Source organism: Coloeus monedula, assembly GCF_965178545.1.
Source record: "Coloeus monedula genome assembly, chromosome: 1".
NCBI lineage: Eukaryota > Metazoa > Chordata > Aves > Passeriformes > Corvidae > Coloeus > Coloeus monedula.
The window spans coordinates 21,555,725-21,574,903 of NC_138781.1; the positions used below are offsets into that span (position 1 = coordinate 21,555,725).

At 40.0% G+C, this 19,179-nt stretch overlaps 1 protein-coding gene across 1 annotated transcript; it reads left to right on the top strand.

Annotated features, from left to right (window-relative positions):
* Positions 1–1,289: 1,289 nt before the first annotated feature.
* Positions 1,290–17,192, top strand: CROT (carnitine O-octanoyltransferase). The gene is made up of 17 exons (XM_082296721.1): positions 1,290–1,352; positions 1,910–2,114; positions 4,792–4,916; positions 5,860–6,041; positions 6,218–6,342; positions 6,921–7,029; positions 8,538–8,631; positions 8,725–8,850; positions 9,293–9,394; positions 10,044–10,127; positions 10,231–10,338; positions 10,586–10,716; positions 12,031–12,154; positions 13,997–14,075; positions 14,798–14,891; positions 15,079–15,198; positions 16,254–17,192. Exons 2-17 carry the CDS (start codon positions 2,000–2,002, stop codon positions 16,372–16,374), a joined length of 1,839 nt encoding a protein of 612 aa, XP_082152847.1. The 5' UTR covers positions 1,290–1,352; positions 1,910–1,999; the 3' UTR covers positions 16,375–17,192.
* Positions 17,193–19,179: the final 1,987 nt, after the last annotated feature.

Below are 19,179 nucleotides of genomic sequence, written 5' to 3' on the forward strand. Positions count from 1 at the left end.
CCACCCAATTACTCTGGTTGCTGCTTACTCCCACTCCAGTGGAGTGGCAAGTCACACTCCACAAGCACCTCTCCCACACACCATTTTAACAGGCAGCACAGAAACCCAGCAGTCTAGCTCAGACCTGCACCACAGAAATGCCCTTGCAGATTCCTTAGCTACTGCCCACCCACAAAGCAGTTGGGCCACTTACCCTGGGTGAGGAGTCCCCCCGGCCAGCCACAGCTTGCATGTGATCTCAGTCCTGCTAAGGACACCAGTGGAGTTAAGAGCACAGCCCAGGAGGAATAGCAGCTGTGAAGAAGAGCCCCTGCCTCCAGTGCAGCCCCAGCTGCACTTTCTCCCCATGTCACAGATCCTGAGTTCTAAGGATCACTGAAGTCCAACTCCTGACCCTGTGCAGGACATCCCAAAAGTCACAACATGTGCCTTAGACCATCTTCCAAATGCTTCTTGAACTCAGCCAGGCTTGGTGCTGTTACCAATTTGCGGAGCCTGTTCCAGCGCCCAACCACCCTCTGGGAGAACCTTTTCCTAATCCCCAACCTAAACCTCTCCTGAGCCTCAGGCCGTTCTATTGTTTCCTGTCACTGTGCACCACAGAGAAAAATCAGTGTCTGCCCCTTCTCTTCCCCTCACAAGGAAGTTGTAGGCTGCAATGAGGTCTCCCCTCAGACTGAAGCGATCAAGTGACCTCAACCGCTCCTAATGTAGCTTCCCCTCTAGGTCCTTCACTATTTTCATAGCTCTCCTTTGGAAGCTCTCTAATAGCTGAAAGTCTTTCTTATATTGTGGCACCCAAAACTGCCCCCAGCACTCAAGGTGAGGCTGCTCCAGTGCAGAGCAGAGCGGGACAATCCTCTCCCTTGCCCGGCTGGCGATGCTATGCCTGATACCAGGACACGCTTGGCCATCCTACCTGCCAGGGCACTGCTGATTCACATTTAAATTTCCATCCACCAGGAACTCCAGGTCGATGGAAATGAGGTCTCCAGCCTCTCATTCCCCAGTCTGTACGTACGTCCAGGGTTGCCCTCTCCCAGGCGCAGAATCCGGCACTTGCCCTTATTAAACTTCACACAGTTGGTGACTGCCCAGCCCTCTGATTTCTCCAGGTCTCTCTCCGGGGCCCGTCTGCCTTCGAGGGAGTCAACACCTCCTCCCCATTTCAAACTGTCCTTTTATTGACACCCCGCTGCACGCCCCCAGAGAGCCGGGGATGGCGAGGCCGCTCCCCTCCCACCTCCCCGGCCGCCCCGCCCCGCGCGGCTTCCGGACCCGCTGGAAAGTGGGGCAGAGGCGAAGGCGGCGGCCGGGGCTGTGGGCCGGGATCCGGGATCGGCGGGGCCGGGGTGAGCGGTGGCCCCCGCCGGCCTCATTCCTCGGGAGTGCGCGGCGGCGGAGCAGAGGGGTGGGCTCGGCTCGGCTGTCTCCTTACGCCCAGGCCCCGTTCGCCTGGGGCTCTCCGGGGCTTTCTTCGACGCAGGCCCTGAGCCGCTGTAAACGCTGCCGTGGTGCCGAGGGCCCCGCGCCCGGCCCGGCCCGTCTCGGCTCCGCCCGGGGAGCGCTGGGGTCGGGGCACGGCCGGGACTTGGGCGGGGGCCTTGGGGGGGTCTGCGGGGGAGGTCGAGGAAGGACCGCCAGCCGGGCTGGGATGTGATTCCCCCCCAGATATCCTCTGGTCTCGGGCGGGTGTCCCGGGGCTGACTGGCTTCTCCTTGGGAAACAAAGCCACAGTCCTCGCGTTGGATAATCGCGACATGCTGGAGAAAGCATCAGTAGCCGCCTGGTCATCGTTTCCCCCTGTTGTGTGTGTGCCTCTCGTGGCTGCAAGCCAACAAGAAACCCTCGGTCCATGCTTCGTCGGGGAACGTTCCCTGATATCTGTCTTTTACCGTGTAAATGGCAGGAGGACGGAGCAGGGGAGAGAACAGTGTGGGGGGATTCGTCATCGAACGTGGGCTTCGTGAATAGCCTGGTTGTGCTGCAGACCTGCAACATGGAAAAGCAAGTGCTTGAATCCTCAGAGGAGCGAACGTTTCAGTACCAAGATTCTCTGCCTTCCCTGCCAGTACCTCCTCTTGATGAATCTTTGAGTAAATATCTTGATGCAGGTAATGACTTAATGTTGTAATGGTAGTGTGTCGTGTCCTGTTGTAACCAGGCTAATCTGAAGATGTTTGAAGAAGTGATTGTAGAGACAGCTTGTATTGTAATTGGGGCGTGGCACACAGACAAATGTAGAGTGCCAAAGGTCTTTTTCAGGCTCAAAACTGGAAATTAAGTGCCCAGTGCAACCTGAGTAAGTTTCCTTTTTATCCCTAATTACCTTTCTTCAAGGGAATTTGGCATGTGAGAAGGCTAAGTTTTTGGTTTGAGAGTGGATTTTTTTTTTTACTTTTTTTTTTCCTCTCCAATAAAAAGCTGGTCTGATAAAAGATACTTCACCTACAATTTTTGTTTTGCATAAGTGCTTGTTTATAACTGTGTTTGCCCAGGATCTTTTTAAAAAAACCAGTTATTTAAAACTTTTCATACTTAATATTGGTGCGAAAGAATATTTATTAACTATACAGTACTAGGAAAAAGCAGTGGTGAGCATTTTCACATTAATTAGCTTGGATAATTTCTGCCTTGACATGTTGACTAATCTAAGGAAGATCACAGAAAAGTTTTGAAAACAACATCAGTGCATGTGTGTCTAGCTTTGTTTATAAAGCAGAAATGACTGGTTAGTTCTTTATTATATATTGGGAATGATAAAAATACATTATGAAGTATCTTGAGATTACTTTTCTTTATTCAATAATTTTCAGAACTCTTGAGACATGGAGCTTTTTCTGAAACATCTGCTTTGTATCTTACTATCTTACAGGTATTACAGGAATGGTAACAGAGTTGAAGTACTTTCCTTAGCAGAAACATACCACACCAAATTTTCCCTTTCCCAAAATGGACTTCCTTAAGTTTACTCTGAGTTCCCATTTACTCTGAGTTCCTGTTTATTCTGAGTACTGGAAATGGCCTGCTTTGGTGTTCTTACATCGTTGCTTTTTGATGCAGAATGTTCAAGTGGTGGGTTTAGAGCAAAAATGTTGTGTGTGTATGTGTGTCTAAAATAATAAATTTTCTTTTTGCTGTAATGCAGATTAACTAAAGTTGTGCTGCAAAAGTAGAACCTGTGATAACAAATTGCTGTTTAGTTTTGTAAAGTCATCTGTCTCTCCAGGTTAATAAATAACTCTCTCATGGAGTGAGAATATCTGACAGTGAATTTGTTCGCTCGTTTTCTGATTCTGATCTGTTTTCATGAATACCTTATCACATGTCCCTTTCTTCTTCATGCTGAAGTTAGTTGATGCTTATTATTTTATGTACAAAATCATTCTATGATTTTGATCACTGTTGCTCTTGTTTAGTTTCACTGGTGGTGGAGAAAAGTTAGCCCAGCATTTGCCACAGTCTTTCCTTGTACAAATAATTCAAAGTCAAAGTGTGCAGGGCACAGTTCTAGATGTAGCTCTGTGAATTTCATTGCTTAAGCTTATCATTTTAGTCTGTAAATGTGAGTGAAGGAAAGGAGAGGCTTCTGAAGAACAATTCAGAACCTCCAAAGGATTCTTCATAGAGGCTTTAAATCAGTCCTGGGAAGCTGTCTTTCATTTGTTGGAGGAGAACTCCAGGCACTTGACATTAGTCAGGGCGTGGGCTGGTAAAGCACTTGTTTGTTTAAAGCCAGCCAACTAGAAAAGCTGGACAAAGTATGTGTCTGAGTATGCCTTATTTAAGGCTTTAGAGTAGCTAGCTCTTCTTTAAAGAGTAACCCTGTTTTGAAAGTAAGCCTTGAGCAGAGAAGGTGGCCATAGCCGTGTTATTTAGCCTTCCAGCCCAGAGGCTGAGATTCAGAAACATGAACTCAACATGAAAGTATGAAAACCCAAAGTTCCAGCTTCCCAGAGCTTATTGGGTAGGCACTGAATTACCAGAAACACACCTCACACACAACCCTCCATTCTGTTTCCCACTGACTTCACAATCTAAGTATAAATATACCAGAAAATACATTATACACCAGGTGAGTATAGGATAAAAATGAGATGTGCCTGTATGGAAAATGACATCAGCAGTGCCTGTTTCTGACCATAGATTTCATGGTAAAAAGTCTTTAAGGACTGTTTAGATTAAAATAATGACTAGTTTTTCAGATATTTATGGAGGATTTTGGCCTATAATGCACATGATCTGAGAGAAATCCAAGTGGATTAAAACCAGAAAAACTGTCTAGCAGTAACTGCATTTGCCGTCAAAGGTGGATATAACACAGGGACAGTGAGTGAAAATTGATGGGCAAGTTGCTGGTAGACCATGAATGGACTAGAAAATACAGGCAAGTAGCTTTTAGTTGGTGCAGTGGGGTGGCAGACATGTATGGCTCAATGTGTTAATTTACAAACAAAGTTTCTGTAAATTTAATTGCTTGGTAGAACTCCATAGTATTTCCAGCTACAGATGTAAATATATTTGATTTAATTATCTGTTAGGTATTTCTGGTTTTCAGCAATTACTTTAGTCTGCTACCATGTGTATTTGTTTAAAAGTATGCATTTATGTTTTACTAGAGCATACTGATTTATTTACAGGTTTTTAACAGGTGTTTAAAAGGTGTTTCCCTTCAAATACTTGTTTTAGAAAAGTTAATTCTCATCCACTCCCTTGCCTGTGAATATCTGAATCTTGGACTAAATGTTAGTATACAGTTGTCTTTAAAATAAAAACATTTTCTTTTTACAGTGAAGCCATTTCTAAATCAAGAAGAGTATCAAAGAACCGAGAATATAGTTAAAAAATTTGAAAATGGCATTGGTAAAGAGTTGCATCAGAAATTACTGGAAAGAGCTAAAATGAGAAGGAATTGGGTATGTATTTAGATATGTAAGAAATCATAATTCGGTGTGAGAAACTTTTAATTCAACTTGTGGAAATTCAGTTATTCAGGATATAACTCAAGGAGTCATTTCACTTTTTTAAATCCTAGGATCTTCCTTACATCTGCCACTTGGCCTGTGGATATGAATTAATTCACTTACATATGTGTCATTTGTTTTTTTCAAAGCTGAGTGGCTAAGAGAGCTCACTAATTGAAATTTAAATTTACCATTTATCTACCAGCTTTTGCATGCTTTGTCTGTCAGTATCTCCTTCTGTGACATCTGTCCCTTCTCTCTTCACCCTGGCAAAAAACCAAAAAACAGAACAAAAAAACCCCAACAAAACCAACCCTGGAATTCAGAGTTTGGTTTCTCTTTTTCTTCCCAGAAGGAAGCTATGTGGTAGCATTTTAAAGTTGCCTTTCAACAGAGAAAGAGATATGAGGAAGGTCATTACCAAGGGGAGTTCATGAGGGCTTTCTAAATCCTAACATGACGCAGTCCAAACTGGGGATTTTCAGATGGTGGCAGAAAATGTACATTAAGAACTAACTGTCTGTCTCAGATCCCTTCTCAACACAAGTCTAGTTTCCTTCTCATGGAGTAATCTGTGATTTTCGCAGCTGCCACAACTGACGTCTGCAAGAGTTTAAGATGAGGAATATCAGGGAAGAAATATCATAATTTACAGTTTAATATTCTTAAGCAGCATTGAATTTTATTTCAAACTTGAAAATAGAAGAGCTAAATGTGTCAATATCTTCAGCAGTTAGTTTCAAACCACTGTCCTGCCTTGTGTTATACATGAACTACTATTCAGAGTATTAAAAAAAAAAAAAAAGTAAAAAGAGCAGGCGGTTGAACAGACAGGTGATTATTAAAGAATTAATGAATAACAATAAGTTCTGATGTTAAACATTTTTCATTTCAGCTGGAGGACTGGTGGCTGAATGTGGCTTATCTTGATCTTCGCATCTCAACACAAATACACTGTAATATGGGAGGCCCTGGTCCCTATATTGAACACTGCTGGCCACCGAAAGAGGGCACTCAGATAGACAGAGCATGTGTAAATATATGGCACACCGTGAAATACTGGGATTTGTTGCGAGCGTAAGGCTTTAATAATTGATCCTAAATATTGATGGTCTTTGTATCCCTTAATTGTGTATGTATGTTTATGTTCATTGGCATGTATTCTTTGCAGTAATAGACAGGTTTGTCTTACCTTGATTTAATTCCATTATTGCAATTTCTCTTGCTTAATGTCGCTGTGTTTATTACTACAGAGAGAAGGTTGCCATAGAGAGGTCTGGGAATACTGTTCTGGACATGAACCAATTTCGGATGCTCTTCTGCACTTGCAAAATTCCTGGAATTACTAGAGACTCGATTGGCACTTACTTTAAAACTGGTAAACAAAGGAAAATTGGGGGTTAATACAAGCATATGATTTTTATTAATGTGCTAAAGGAATGGTCAGTTTAACCATAACATACTTACTTTCTTGAGCACTAAATCAGGTACTGGTTGTTGAGTGTTTATATAATGAAGCAAAGAAGGTATCTCACCTAGAAATGCCCTTTTTGGTGCAATATTTAGTCCTTAGCAAATAAGAGTTAAAGAAACCTCTGCTTCAAATAGTGTATTACCAGCCTGATGCATATAATAAGCATGCCAGCATTAAGAATTGATGAAAGACAAATTGTGTGTGTTACAAGTGTGAGTGGATTCAGCAAGGAACACTCATTTCAACAGAGGGAGTTCCTGTCTACAAGAGACACAAATAAATTAAATTTGCTACTACATAATGACAACGACTTGAAGTAATTTGTAACACGGAAAGTTATATGTGACTTCTGTTGGTTTTTAAAATGTCTTCAAGTTTGCAGAATTGAACAAAAAAAGGTCTGTAGGGCTTGCTGAGTTTTTCTGTATCTGTCACTTTATCCCCAAGGTTGGATTTTCCTTTATCGCTGTTTTTCATTTCAGAGGCTGAAGGTGAATGCCCATCTCACTTGATCGTCCTGTGTCGAGGTCGGGTGTTTGCATTTGATGCTGTACATGAAGGCAGCATACTGACTCCTCCGGAGATTTCCAGGTTTTGAAAACACTTACTTTAAATTAGCTGTGCTATTTAAGCTACACACAAAAGAGGCTTTTTTCCCCCATTTCCTTCACCCCAAAGAATTAGGTGTGAGAGAGGCTACAGCTTCTCCTTTAATTGAAGGTTCAGATTTGAGTAAATTCTTGTTGAGTGGATGGCAACTTCTTTCCATATACTATTGTAATGCATCTGTAGAGCATCATACAAAAGGGCTGAAAGAAGATATTTCAGTAGGAAACATCATTTTTTTGAACTTTCTTTACGTGGAGTTAGTAGGGTTATAACTGTCGTCATTCCATCCAGTTAAAATCCTCATTGATAATTGTCTCATTGCTACTTAATCATTATCAAAGTTGAAGCACTCTCATGTGTTGAACTCTTCTATCACATACACAAGTAGTTTCAGCATAAGTCTCTTGTGACTAATTTTGGATCTATATGCATCTCCTTACTAAAGAAGAGTTGTTAATTTTGCTAGGGAATAATTTAATGCATTTGTCAAAGTGCTGCTTATAGTGCACAACAGAAAACTTGTGATTAAAACTGGCAAAAAGTAGATGGCCAAATTCCTCAGGCAAGACAAAAACTAATTGAAGCTAAAAATCACTGTTTAAAAATAGTCTGGTACTTTATTACTTAATATTTTAACATATGCATTTCTAATTTTTGTAGTTGTACCTGTTAAGTCAAGCCAGTAACAGAGAAATGAACACTTGGAGTACAGACAAAGCCTTCTAAATATATTGTCTATAGGAAGAGCAGGTTGGGTGTGATTTGGTGGGGTTTTTTTCCTTTGGCTTTATTTTTATAACCCCATGATGGTTGTCTTACATTTTTGATACTATGTAACTAATGATCAGTAGTGAAATTTAATAGGCAAGAGTGCCAGAACAAAGAACAAGCCAGATTAAGTGCCTGTAATTTGTGGAGTTTCTTTAACATCAAGAACAGCATATGAAAAACTGAACCTGCAAACTAAAAATTGCCCCTCTGTTAATTGTTCTTCCAAAGGAAAAAGTAGGAAGAGAATTGCTCTTGAGTAGTTCAGACTCTGCATTTAGGATGTACTACTGTAGCTAGTGTTCTGCTTTAAATTTAAGGGTTTGTCTTGAGGGGAAGGTTTGTCCGGTATGTGATTAGTTGCTGTAAAAGCTGTAAAGCTGCAGTACTGCAGATGACTGCTGCTCTGAAAAGTCTCAACCTGCACTGTTGAAGTCTTAAATCTAGTTTCAAATTAAGTGTGTAATAACGCTTTAGCATGACAATTGTTTATGTGTGAGTTTGTGCTGGGCTCGAAGGTGCTGAGTGACTGAGAACTGAGCTAGTCTTCAATTGTCCTTAGAATCTGGGGGAGCTGATTCATGCTTCCTGAAAATTCACATTGGCTTGTGAATGTTGAACCAAAATTCCACCTTTGCAATAAAGAGACAGAGACACAAGGTGACTTTTACCTTCTTTCCATCTGTTCTTTGTTAACTTCAGTTTTTGAAATCTTCTTAAAGGCAACTTACATATATACAGAAGAGATGCCATAGTGAACCAGATGGACCAGGACTGGCAGCCCTAACAAGCAATGAAAGGACCAAATGGGCAGAGGTAGGAGTACTTCAACAGCTGGTTCCTGAAAAAAGCATTGTGATCACTGGAAAAACATTATTTCACTTAGCTTTGTCTTTTTATGCCTTGTAGCTCCGGGAATATTTGATTCATCTTGATCCAAAGAACTTAACTCTTCTGGAAAAAATTCAGAGAAGTTTGTTTGTGGTCTGCCTTGATGACTCTAGCCCCCATTCAACTCCTGAGGACTACACCGAGGTAGCTAAGAATTTCTGATAATTCATACCTGATCATCTTTACATAAAAATTTCTCCTGCATATATATGCAGCAGTAGCACCTTTTGCTCTTTCAGAACAGTAAAAATGAAGCAGATAAATACGCAAAAAATGTGCTTTTTTGATCCATAGGAAAACTTAAATAGTTTTAATCGTTAGGACATTGGAAGTGGGAATGGCTGAAATCTACCTTCATAACTTTTTAGCTCTCTATCCTTCAGGCTCTTCAAAAACATAGTCATTAACTTTTTATCCCACTTCTAGTTAATAACTTGGCCTTATAATCATGTTCCATCTTGAACTGGATGAAGATGTCATCTGTCAGGGAGGTCTTGCCATCTTAATGTAGACTAGGTTTAGCTTACAAAGATTGGCAGTGTTCTCAGTGTTTTTTAGAGTTCACAGTGTGTTTCTTCTGCTTTAGCTTACAAGGCTGGGGCTAACAGGTGATCCGACTGTGCGCTGGGGAGATAAATCCTACAACAGCATATTCTTTTCCAATGGAACCTGTAGTGCATTCTGTGACGTAAGTTAAATTTTTTTCCATCTTCTGAGTATTTGGTTACTGAATTTCCCCCTTCGGAGTAAGTGCTTAATGTGTTACTCTTTAGTATAGTATTGTTTACCTGGCACCTGATTTGGTAAGTTTCCAAAAGCAGTCTGCTTTCTCACTGTTCGATACTACACCATACATGAATTAACAACAGGATCTGACGTCATAATCTTATTTCTGAAAGTATTTAATGAGGAGCTCCAAAGAAAAAAATAATACAATGCCCAAGAAGGCTTAAAATTAACTCTTTGTTTGATATATCCATTTGAACAGCTATTTTTTTTAACTTACGTTATTTTAAACTTTTGTTGTTGTTGTTTTTTAAACTTTTTTTTTCCTGTGCATGCATATTGCATGGCCAGAAGGGCTTGTATTTTTCCTTAAACGTGCCTTTTTGTGACAGTTGTACATTGTGCCTCCCTGTCCAGCTGCAGAACAGTCAAAATGGTGGGTGGACTTTAAGTAGTTCTTTATGTATTGTAGAACTATAGAACAAGTCCAACACTGTGCAGTAAATCTGTTGGTCTGCAGGAAAAAGAATGGGATAGGGAAAAAAGCAGAACAGTTTGATCTTCTTGCTGTTGTGCAAAATAATGTAATATCTTCTCTTATCTGATTCTAGCATTCTCCTTTTGATGCCATGGCTTTAATTACCATGTTATCTTTTGCTGAAAAGAAGATTATTGAAAATGAGGGAAAATGGAAGGTATCTGTCCTTTATAAACTTTCAAGCTTATCAGTTAATGTGTCTTTTCTTATGGATAACATTTTCTGATTTTGTGTCTTTCTTTCTGTCTTCCTCTTCCCAGGGATCAGATAATGTGAGGGATATTCCATGGCCAGAGGAACTTGTATTCACAGTGGATCCAAAAATTATAAATGAAATTGGACGTACTAAAGAATTGTATTACAAGAAGGTAAAATTTGTTCCTGGTTCTCTTAGTTGTTACTGATATTATTTTTTTTTCATTCTATTTGCAAGTTTTTAGTTGGTCTTTTTTCATGCTGGAGAACAGGAATGAGTATGTTACTGATTAATTGTTGAATTTAACACCATGGTTAAATTTGTAACATTGTTGGTGCATGTTGAGTGTGTTTTCTTTGCAGTGGACCAAGTTGTGATATTTCTTGACTTCTGTTGTTTTACCTCCTTTGGTATGACAGGTATCTGACTTGCAGCTGGTGTCTTATGCCTTCACATCCTTTGGCAAAACATTGATTAGAAAGAGTAAACTTCATCCTGATACATTTGTGCAGCTTGCCCTTCAGCTTGCTTATTACAAATGCCATGGACGGTAAGAAAATACCGGATTAGGAATAAAAAACTAGTTTCTTGAGTAGAGGGGTGCAGTGGCTTTGCAGTGTTAATATGTAATTTGCTATTGGGATGTAAGAATGAGGAACTAAGGGTTTTTTACAGTAGCAGTTGCACAGGGCCATACTTGCTTCAGAAGAGCTGTGTACTTGTGCCCACAGGGATAATACATGTAATATATTGTGGAATGGATGGCAGAACACAGTCCGTGAAAACTTGAATTCAGGCTGTACAAGGGAAACACTCGGGCAAACACCAAATCCACAGTGGGTCAGGATTCTCTAATGTCAAATAGTTGCTCAAATATAGAAGAGAGTTTTGTCTGTAGCATGCGACAGCCATCAGTAAAATGTTGAGTCTTCCAAGCCTGTAAAAGGCCTCACAAACTTCAGTGTCTCACTTTCTCTGGCAGTACTGGAGGTGAAGGTTTGGGCAAAATAATAGAGATAGAGATAGTGACCCTTCAAATGCCTGCCTCTGCATTTTTGGATGTGGCATTGAATTTTGTATTACCAATTAAAAGGTGTCATTTTTCCTGTTATTGATGTTCCCAGTTTTTTTGCTAACTAGCGCTCATGGCTTGTGTAAGTCATTACTGACCAGCGAAGTATTGCTTGCTTCAGAAGGAGGAGGGTTTCATCATAGGAGTGTGATGTTTAGTCACTGGTGAGGTGTGGCCCATCATAACAATGGTTGGTAACTCTTGGTTTGCTGAACATGAGGACAAATAAATTATCGGTCTAAAATAGCCTTGGTCTGTTGTAAACACACAAGCGTGTTTCATGTAGGTTGTATATTAAGTGGTAGACTGTCATAGAGCTGGAGTTGCTCCCTGTGAAAGCTGGATGGCTGTCAGTATGCAGCAGAGAAGGTTTTGACCTTTTCCCTCTAAATTCTTCAGAACACATTGCTTATTTTGAATGTGTCTCTTAATTTTTGAGGGTTTGGATGGTGTAGGTGGAATTATGTAGTGAAACTGAAGCTTGTGTAATTTCAGCTATTTTTGCTAGAGGCTGGTGGATCTGTAGTCTACAGAAAATATTCATGGCAATGCAGTCTTTTCAAGGTATTATTATAGTACTGGGACTTGTCTTTCAGTCATCTGTCACATAAAAGCACATAGAGTTGCTTTGTGGCTCTTTTTCAGACACGTAACTTAAAGAAAATTAATGGGTTTCTGGTACTTGTAACTGAGCTAGATGTGCAAGATCTTTTGCAGGACTTTTTTAGTCCTTGAGAGAGCAAATAGTTTTGTTAAGTTAATGAGACACTCTTCCCTAATTTTTATTCTTAGTCCGGGCTGCTGTTACGAAACTGCCATGACCAGGCGTTTCTATCATGGCCGCACAGAGACCATAAGACCATGTACTGTGGAAGCAGTGGAATGGTGCAAGTCCATGCTGGATCCCTCTGAGAGTGTAAATACAGAAATGCTACTTTCATCATTGAGTATTAGAAAGCCTGTCATTTGAACCGCTTCAAACTCGTTTCTCTGTTGTCTCACTGATGGGAGTTGGTGCCTTTCCAGTGAGACAAATTTCAAATGTTGGGTTGCTTGAGCTCTGGTTCTGGTCATAGTGGCTGAGATATGCACATGTGTGGGCTTGCTTGATTTTCTGTGCTATTTACCTTTTGGGTTCAAGAGTGTAATTTTCTTTGAATTATATTCACCCTGATTTATTTCACACCTTGAAAAGTTACTGGGTTGGGACCAAAGTATTCTGCTGCTGTTCTGTTGTTTTAATTTTCAAGTGAAATCAGGAAATGTTTATGTAAGAGTTGCATCTGAGAGCAAGATTGAAATCTATTTGTGTGCTAGTGGTAACAGGGATGTATTCCAGAGTTTGAGTAGCTGAACCAGAGACCTTTTCTTTTCCCAGCAACTACCCTCTGGTGCTTGGCTGGCAAAGCAGGTCATGCCTGCTTGCCAAGCAAGAGCTCTACAAAAGCTTTTTCTGTTGTCCTCACTGCACATTTCTCAGAGCCTGAGCAATTAAGCAAGGAGAAGGTTTTTGAGACAAAGGGCAACATAGCTTCAGAAAAATCAATATTATAAATGCATCTGAAAAACACAGAGGAAAACAGCTGTCAGAAAGCATGTGTGATTGATTATTCTAGCCTTGAAGAGTACATTTTCCTGGTCTTCACTGGCTTCTTTTGGCATGTAGTGCAGTTTTAAAACTCAGTTTTCTGGCTGTCTTGCAAACCTGCTTTCCTATTCCAAATACGGATTCCTATTACCTCCCTGCTCCTCAGTTACCTTCTAACCAATTATCAGGCTTCTGTGGTTACTACTGCTACTACTACTAGTGTGTAACTTCCAACACTAACTGTAGCCTTCTTCTCTTTGTAATGTTAAATAGCATCTCCAAATATCTCCCTATTGTTGTTTTGGGGTTTTTTTGGTACCATCACCTGGAGCTTTAAAAATCTGTTCTATAGTATTGAAATTAACATGCTTAAAAGTCTGCCTTTATGTAATTTTTAGTACCTTAAAGTCAAGATGCTTTGGAAAAAATACTTTTATCTTAAATTTTCTTTTGCCCCTTGTCAGCTTGGTAGCTTGATTTTTATCCAAATTGAGTGGCTGCTGTCCTTGTTTCGCATTCTCTGCTGCAGTCTCGTGTGTGGTGAATGAAAGGATAAAAAGCGCTTTTTAAGTAGTCAAAGAGCTATCAAGATCTAAGATCTTGGAAGTCACGATCTTGAGCATCTAGGACTGTTTCTCAAGGCCTCTTTTACAAAAACCATGTTATTTTTATTCTCTCTGACTTATACAAGTTTTAATATAAACTTGAAAAAAAACCACAATGTTGGGCAGATCACTGGAATCAGCAGTGAAAATGTGGGAAGGCATCTAGTAGGAGCTAGTGACCTTCTAAATAAATAGTATTGTAGAAGGTTTTTGGGTTTGATCACTCTAGTTCACACAGATTCCTTTCCATTGTTCCAGGTTATTTGGGAAAGAGGATGAGGTTTAGAATATTGTTCAGTTCAAAAGCAGTCTGAGTAAGAGAAGAGAAATACAGGAAACAAACAAGCACATTCTCCTGAAAAGGGAATTTGGACTTGGGAGAAAGGGTTTGAGAGAGGTTCTAATGTACCTTTCAAGTTCCTCCATTTTCTTCTATCTAAAATTGTTAGAAACTATGAAAGGGAAAAACCTGCTGATCTGTGATTGATGATGTGTTACTCATTTGGATTGGTTTTTCTTTTTCTTTCTTTCCTTTTTAAATCCTGTCTCCCCCCCTACTTTACAGACTTACCAACAGCTACAACTGATGCATAAGGCATTTGCAAAGCACAATAAAATGAGGAAAGAATGTGAGAATGGAAAAGGTACTCTGGGATAAAAATTTTCGGTTTTTTTCCTTGTGGGTGAAAAGGGAGTATCATTGTATGCTAGTATATTTTCTCTGTCTCCTTATTTTCAAACTGAATAAAAACTAAGTGAACTATGTTCATTTGAAATATTAATTCAGTTTTTTTCCCAGCTAAACATTACTTTGGAATACCTTCTGGTCAAATATGTGCTTGGCTGAAAAGTGAAAAAGGTAGTCTTTTAGGGCAGAGGAGAGATTGGGTAAGATTCTAACCCAGCTGTGTTAGTGCTGTAAACTATTCTATGCCTAAGAAAGAGTAGCTGGGAAATGAACCTGATGAACTTGATACTCTCTCCAGCCTACTTGGTGTGCTATCACAATTCAGGGCAGTCGTGGCCCTGAAAGTCTTTTCGCTGTGTTGACATAATTGCCCATGGGCCACTTTCACTGTGAGGAACTCTTCCTCCTTGACTGAAATGGGAGTTTTCTTGGGTTTTGTTCTCCACAGGAGCTGTGCTGGGTCTCCATTACTTAAATCATTTGCTTTTGAGCTCAGTGCTGCAAGTTGAAAGTGTTGAAGACCTCTTAGATCAAATAGTGGGAATGTTTTTAGATGCTACAATATGGTGCTGTTGTTCACCTGTCCTTCAGCTGCTATTTGAGCTCCCAGCTATCCAGACCAGAAGAAGCAGAAAAGCAGCTGCTGTTAGTGATTCAGTATTTGCATTTATTTGACAGGCTTTGATCGTCATCTTCTGGGTCTCCTGCTCATAGCACAGGAGCAAGGACTGCCAGTGCCAGAACTCTATGGGGATAAGGCCTTCACAGCCAGGTAATTCATATTCTTGTCCTGTGGGGAGTTGTATCCCTCAACCCTTGGTTGTATACCAAGGCCTTTTTTACACTGGCCTTGTGCGTGCTGATTTCTTGATCTCTACAACAAAATAACTGTTTTGTAAAACTCACTTTGTCTTAAATTGTCTTTAAAAGTGCTGCTTTTGTTTTGTGTTGTTTCCCAGTGGAGGAGGTGGGAATTTTGTCCTTTCAACTAGTCTGACTGGCTACACTAGGTTTAGTGGATCTGCACTCCCTATGGTACAACATGGCTATGGCTTTTTTTATTCAATTAGAGATGACAGGTAAGGATATAATTTCAATTTGGATATGGCTCTGCATTTGTCACAGAGGGAAAGGCGGCCAACAGCTAGAATGAAGAAAGGAAAATACCAAAGAAATATGGCTGAATGTGTCAGAAGAGGTTGAGAAGTGAGGTACATGAGAATAGAGGCATTGGCATTCTGGGAAAGCATGTGTGGGAGGCAGGATGAGTGGTGGAGGGCAGATGAGCCAAGATACTGACAAGAAGCAGAAATAGAGTAGGGAAGGTGAAAGAAGGGAGCAGCAAAAGGAGTTAACTTTAAAATAGGCTGTCATTTTAGAGATTATTTGGAACATATAAAGGGTTTTTTTGGCTGAGCTAGAGCAGATGAGAGGACAGGTGAGCACACTGCCCATCGTTCTTGGCAGTGACACACATCTCGACTCAAACCAGACCTTTTTGACAAGGAGAGGCTAAAACATTTGGCTTTATTTCTCCAAAAATCATATGATTTGAAAAGATCCAACTTTGGCTTACTTCTTATGGACAAAAATTACTGCTTTTTAATGAAATCTAAAACTACTTTGGTTAGAATGTGTAGAGATAAATTGCTGTTTTAGGTGTAATTCAAATTATGTCTTCCTAAAGCTAAGCATGGGTTTGTGTGCCTATTCAAATCAGTTTGAGAATACAAGCCATTAATACATTGATCTATGGCTGTCTTAAAATAAATAGAACTAAATCAAGATATACCTTTTATTAGATAAATAGAAAGGAGTACCTAAAACCTTAAACTAGTTGTAGAAAAAGAAGAAATATAATTCACTGCATTTTCAAATGTAAGCAGAAAAGTTGGTCGCCGTGTATGTAGTAATGGGTATTTAAATCAAAATGTCTGATTTCAAGATCTGTCAACATTATTGCTTACTGAAGGCACTAGGGATCAGAGTCCTTTTTTAATGTTGAGACTGTGTTTATGTGGCAATCTACTTAAGAATTTATGTCAATAATTCCACATCTCAGGAAAATTTGTATGACTTTATCCTAGACCTTCACAATTAAGAGTGGTGATTTCACTGTTTTCTGTATTGATAGGATCGTTACTACCTGTTCTTCTTGGAAATCCTGTCCAGAGACTGATGCAGAAGTGCTGTGCAGAACTCTGTTCCAGTGTTTTCATAACATGCTGCAGTTAACAGTTACAGCTCAGCTGTAAGCTCAATAATGATGTAAGAGGCTTTGCAAGCTCACAAGTTACATGTAGTACTTAAAAATGAAATGCGACTCAAGAGTACTCTTACATTCAAGACATTTAATGATCTATGTGACATGTACCTATTTTTATGAGATTTACTGTGGTAACAGTACCCATTTAAGAATAATGTAGCCATTTGCAACAGCAATGCAAGCAGTAGTACCTTACCTGTGTAGAACTATGCAATATTAAAATATGCCACAACAATGCAAACATACTTAGGGATGGGGTGTTGGAGTGGAGAATTGATGGGTGACTTGTATTTATGACCTTAGTAGTCATGTGTAGAATAGTTTGTAGTCTACTGATAGTGTTTATGGCAGTGGAGCACTTAACTGTGTACTTAAAAGTAACCACACTATCCTCTTATGTGATTATGCTTCCTATTCATAGTGGTTTATGAAACAGAAGGGCTGGCTCCATCAGGTTATGTGGTACTTTATAAGTTATCTTTCATTTTTTACTATCAGGATTATACCAAATAAATGCTGTATCCATGAACGGGGATGTTCCCACTACATTTGTAGTATGAGAGCACTACAGTTTGAAGTATTTCGAAAAAGAATCACTCAATAATAAAGACAGAAAGCAGCATGAGTTTCAAATTTCTCAGTTTTCATTCTCTAGTGAACTGTGAATACCTGCTGCTTTACACTAATAATGCACAATAAAAGTAAGCACTAAATACAGTTTGATATGGTTCTCAGGATTTTAATACTTGATTCCTCTGAGCAGCTTTGTATTTTCCTATTACAGAAATAAAATTTTCTAAAAATCAACTTTGTATTTATTGATTTATGGCTGGACTGTGTAACATTGTGTAGGAACATTGTGAGAGAGATGATCTTGGAGACAGGTGAATTTGAAACAGATTTTGAAGTACTCATTGTTTCTTCTCTAGCTTTTAGAGTTTCAGAGAGATCAAATACTATTATTTATTTTACAGAAACAACTCAATTTTCAGCTAACATGGAACCAGTCTCTTTGCCCTCTGGAAGCTCTGTTGCATATTTTTTGTCCACAGTAGCAAGAATACTTCCCCTTTTTATTTCCTCCCTTAATATCTGACACTTCTCTACAGTCTAGGGTATGTTACACTGTGTCTTGTTGCCTCAAAAAATGGTCTCCTCATTTCAGCCTTTTGTTTCCTTGCCTTTACTGAGCTATCTGTATGTCTTGTCTCAGTTACATATGACAGGCATCCAATGTTTTATAGTTTGAGATCTTCCAAAACTCTGTATATACAGAGAAAGAATCCATCCCTGTTCTGCAGTGCTTATGATAACCCACCCTCTTTCTCAGAGGTAAATGACTTTCTGAAATCTCATGGGCGGTGAAGCCTGTGTCTTTATGATGCTGTGATTTCTGTGAGATAGATTAGGATTTTGGATCAAGCTATGCCTGATGATTTTTATTCTTTATTTTAATAAATTCTGTCTGATAGTTAAAACCTTTCACCTCCCTCAATTGTGATAAGGGCAGTTTGCTTTGAACATTCATTCAAAAAAGCCTGAAGTCTGAAGAAGGGTGTAATTTTGCATTTATTTGCATTTATTTTCCATACACCTACTCCTGCCTTTCTGAGGATTTCTGGGAACATAGAAACCCTGACAGAAATAAAGAAAAAGGGCAACTTTTTCAGAAAGTGAATCATTGAGAAAATGGCATTCAATCACCAGCATAAGCAGAATTTCCTGTTCAGCTGAGACGGTTTTGAGTCTTGCCTAGAGAAACTGAAGCCAGAAGTGTATCCAGGGAGAACAAATTTAAATTCTGTGAGTTGTTAGAGCTACTTGTTATGTGCTGTGGATGCATGAATTCATGAATGTGGTATTAATTTCCTTGTTGTGTAAAGCATTTCATCTCCAGTGCCTGTGCCCTCAAAGCCTCTCCCTGTTTTTGTACGCTTCTTCATGAGCACAGGTGCTCTGTGCTGCAGAGCTGCTCTCCGTGCCTGGAGCTCTCCACCCAGTCCTTTGCTTTCAATTTGGCAAGCCAGTGAGGTTTTTTCAGGACTGCTGTGTACTCTTTAATTTGAGCAACTATGAATTTTGTGCTGGTGGAAGAGGGTTGGGCACTTAAAGCAAATGTACTTCAGTTATTTATTAGTTACGGGTTTTAAGGAAACTATTTATGGAATTGTACCAAAACCACGTGTAGTGAAACATCCTTAATAGTCTCATCTAAAAGACTGAACCTGCTGTATAGCTGCACTTCAGCAGCTGGTACTGCTCACTCTCGTGCATTTCATGTCCCACTTTGAACACTGACCAGAGAATAGTAGATGCCTTTTTCAGTCCAGAACTGCTGCTGATTCTTTCTCTCTACAACCTTGCACTCTGAACCACAGCAATCTTGTCTGCATTTTGGATGGTGGAGAGGTGGTGAGCTATCATGGTGCATGTGTGACCTTTTCTGTCTTGAACTGACGCTTCCTGACAGTCTCCACAATGGAAAAACCAAAAGGTGAATTAAAAACGAATCCAGCTGCTGTTCCCACCTGTGGTGCTTCTAGTCTGTTACCTGTGATAGAGCAATGACAGAGGTGATGCTTCTATGGCCTTGGAGGTGAAAAACTTTATCCTGATGACTAGTTCAGATTCCGGTTTGTACATCTGGGATGGGGGACAGGAGACAGACAGTGCTCACCGTATTTTCACTTGCCCCAGAGGTCAGGTCAGGCAGACTTTTCCAGGGTCCCAGCCTGGCCTTTTTTTACTGCTTCAAGCAGATCTTAGTTGGTTAGTTTTAGGAACTGTCCCAGAC

Excerpts from the sequence above, each read along its gene's own strand:
- CROT (XM_082296721.1), top strand. The coding sequence starts at position 2,000 with ATGGAAAAGCAAGTGCTTGAATCCTCAGAGGAGCGAACGTTTCAGTAC. Across the intron at positions 8,851-9,292 it reads CTCCTGAGGACTACACCGAG|CTTACAAGGCTGGGGCTAAC; the intron begins GTAGCTAAGAAT and ends CTTCTGCTTTAG. Across the intron at positions 14,076-14,797 it reads AGAATGTGAGAATGGAAAAG|GCTTTGATCGTCATCTTCTG; the intron begins GTACTCTGGGAT and ends TTTATTTGACAG.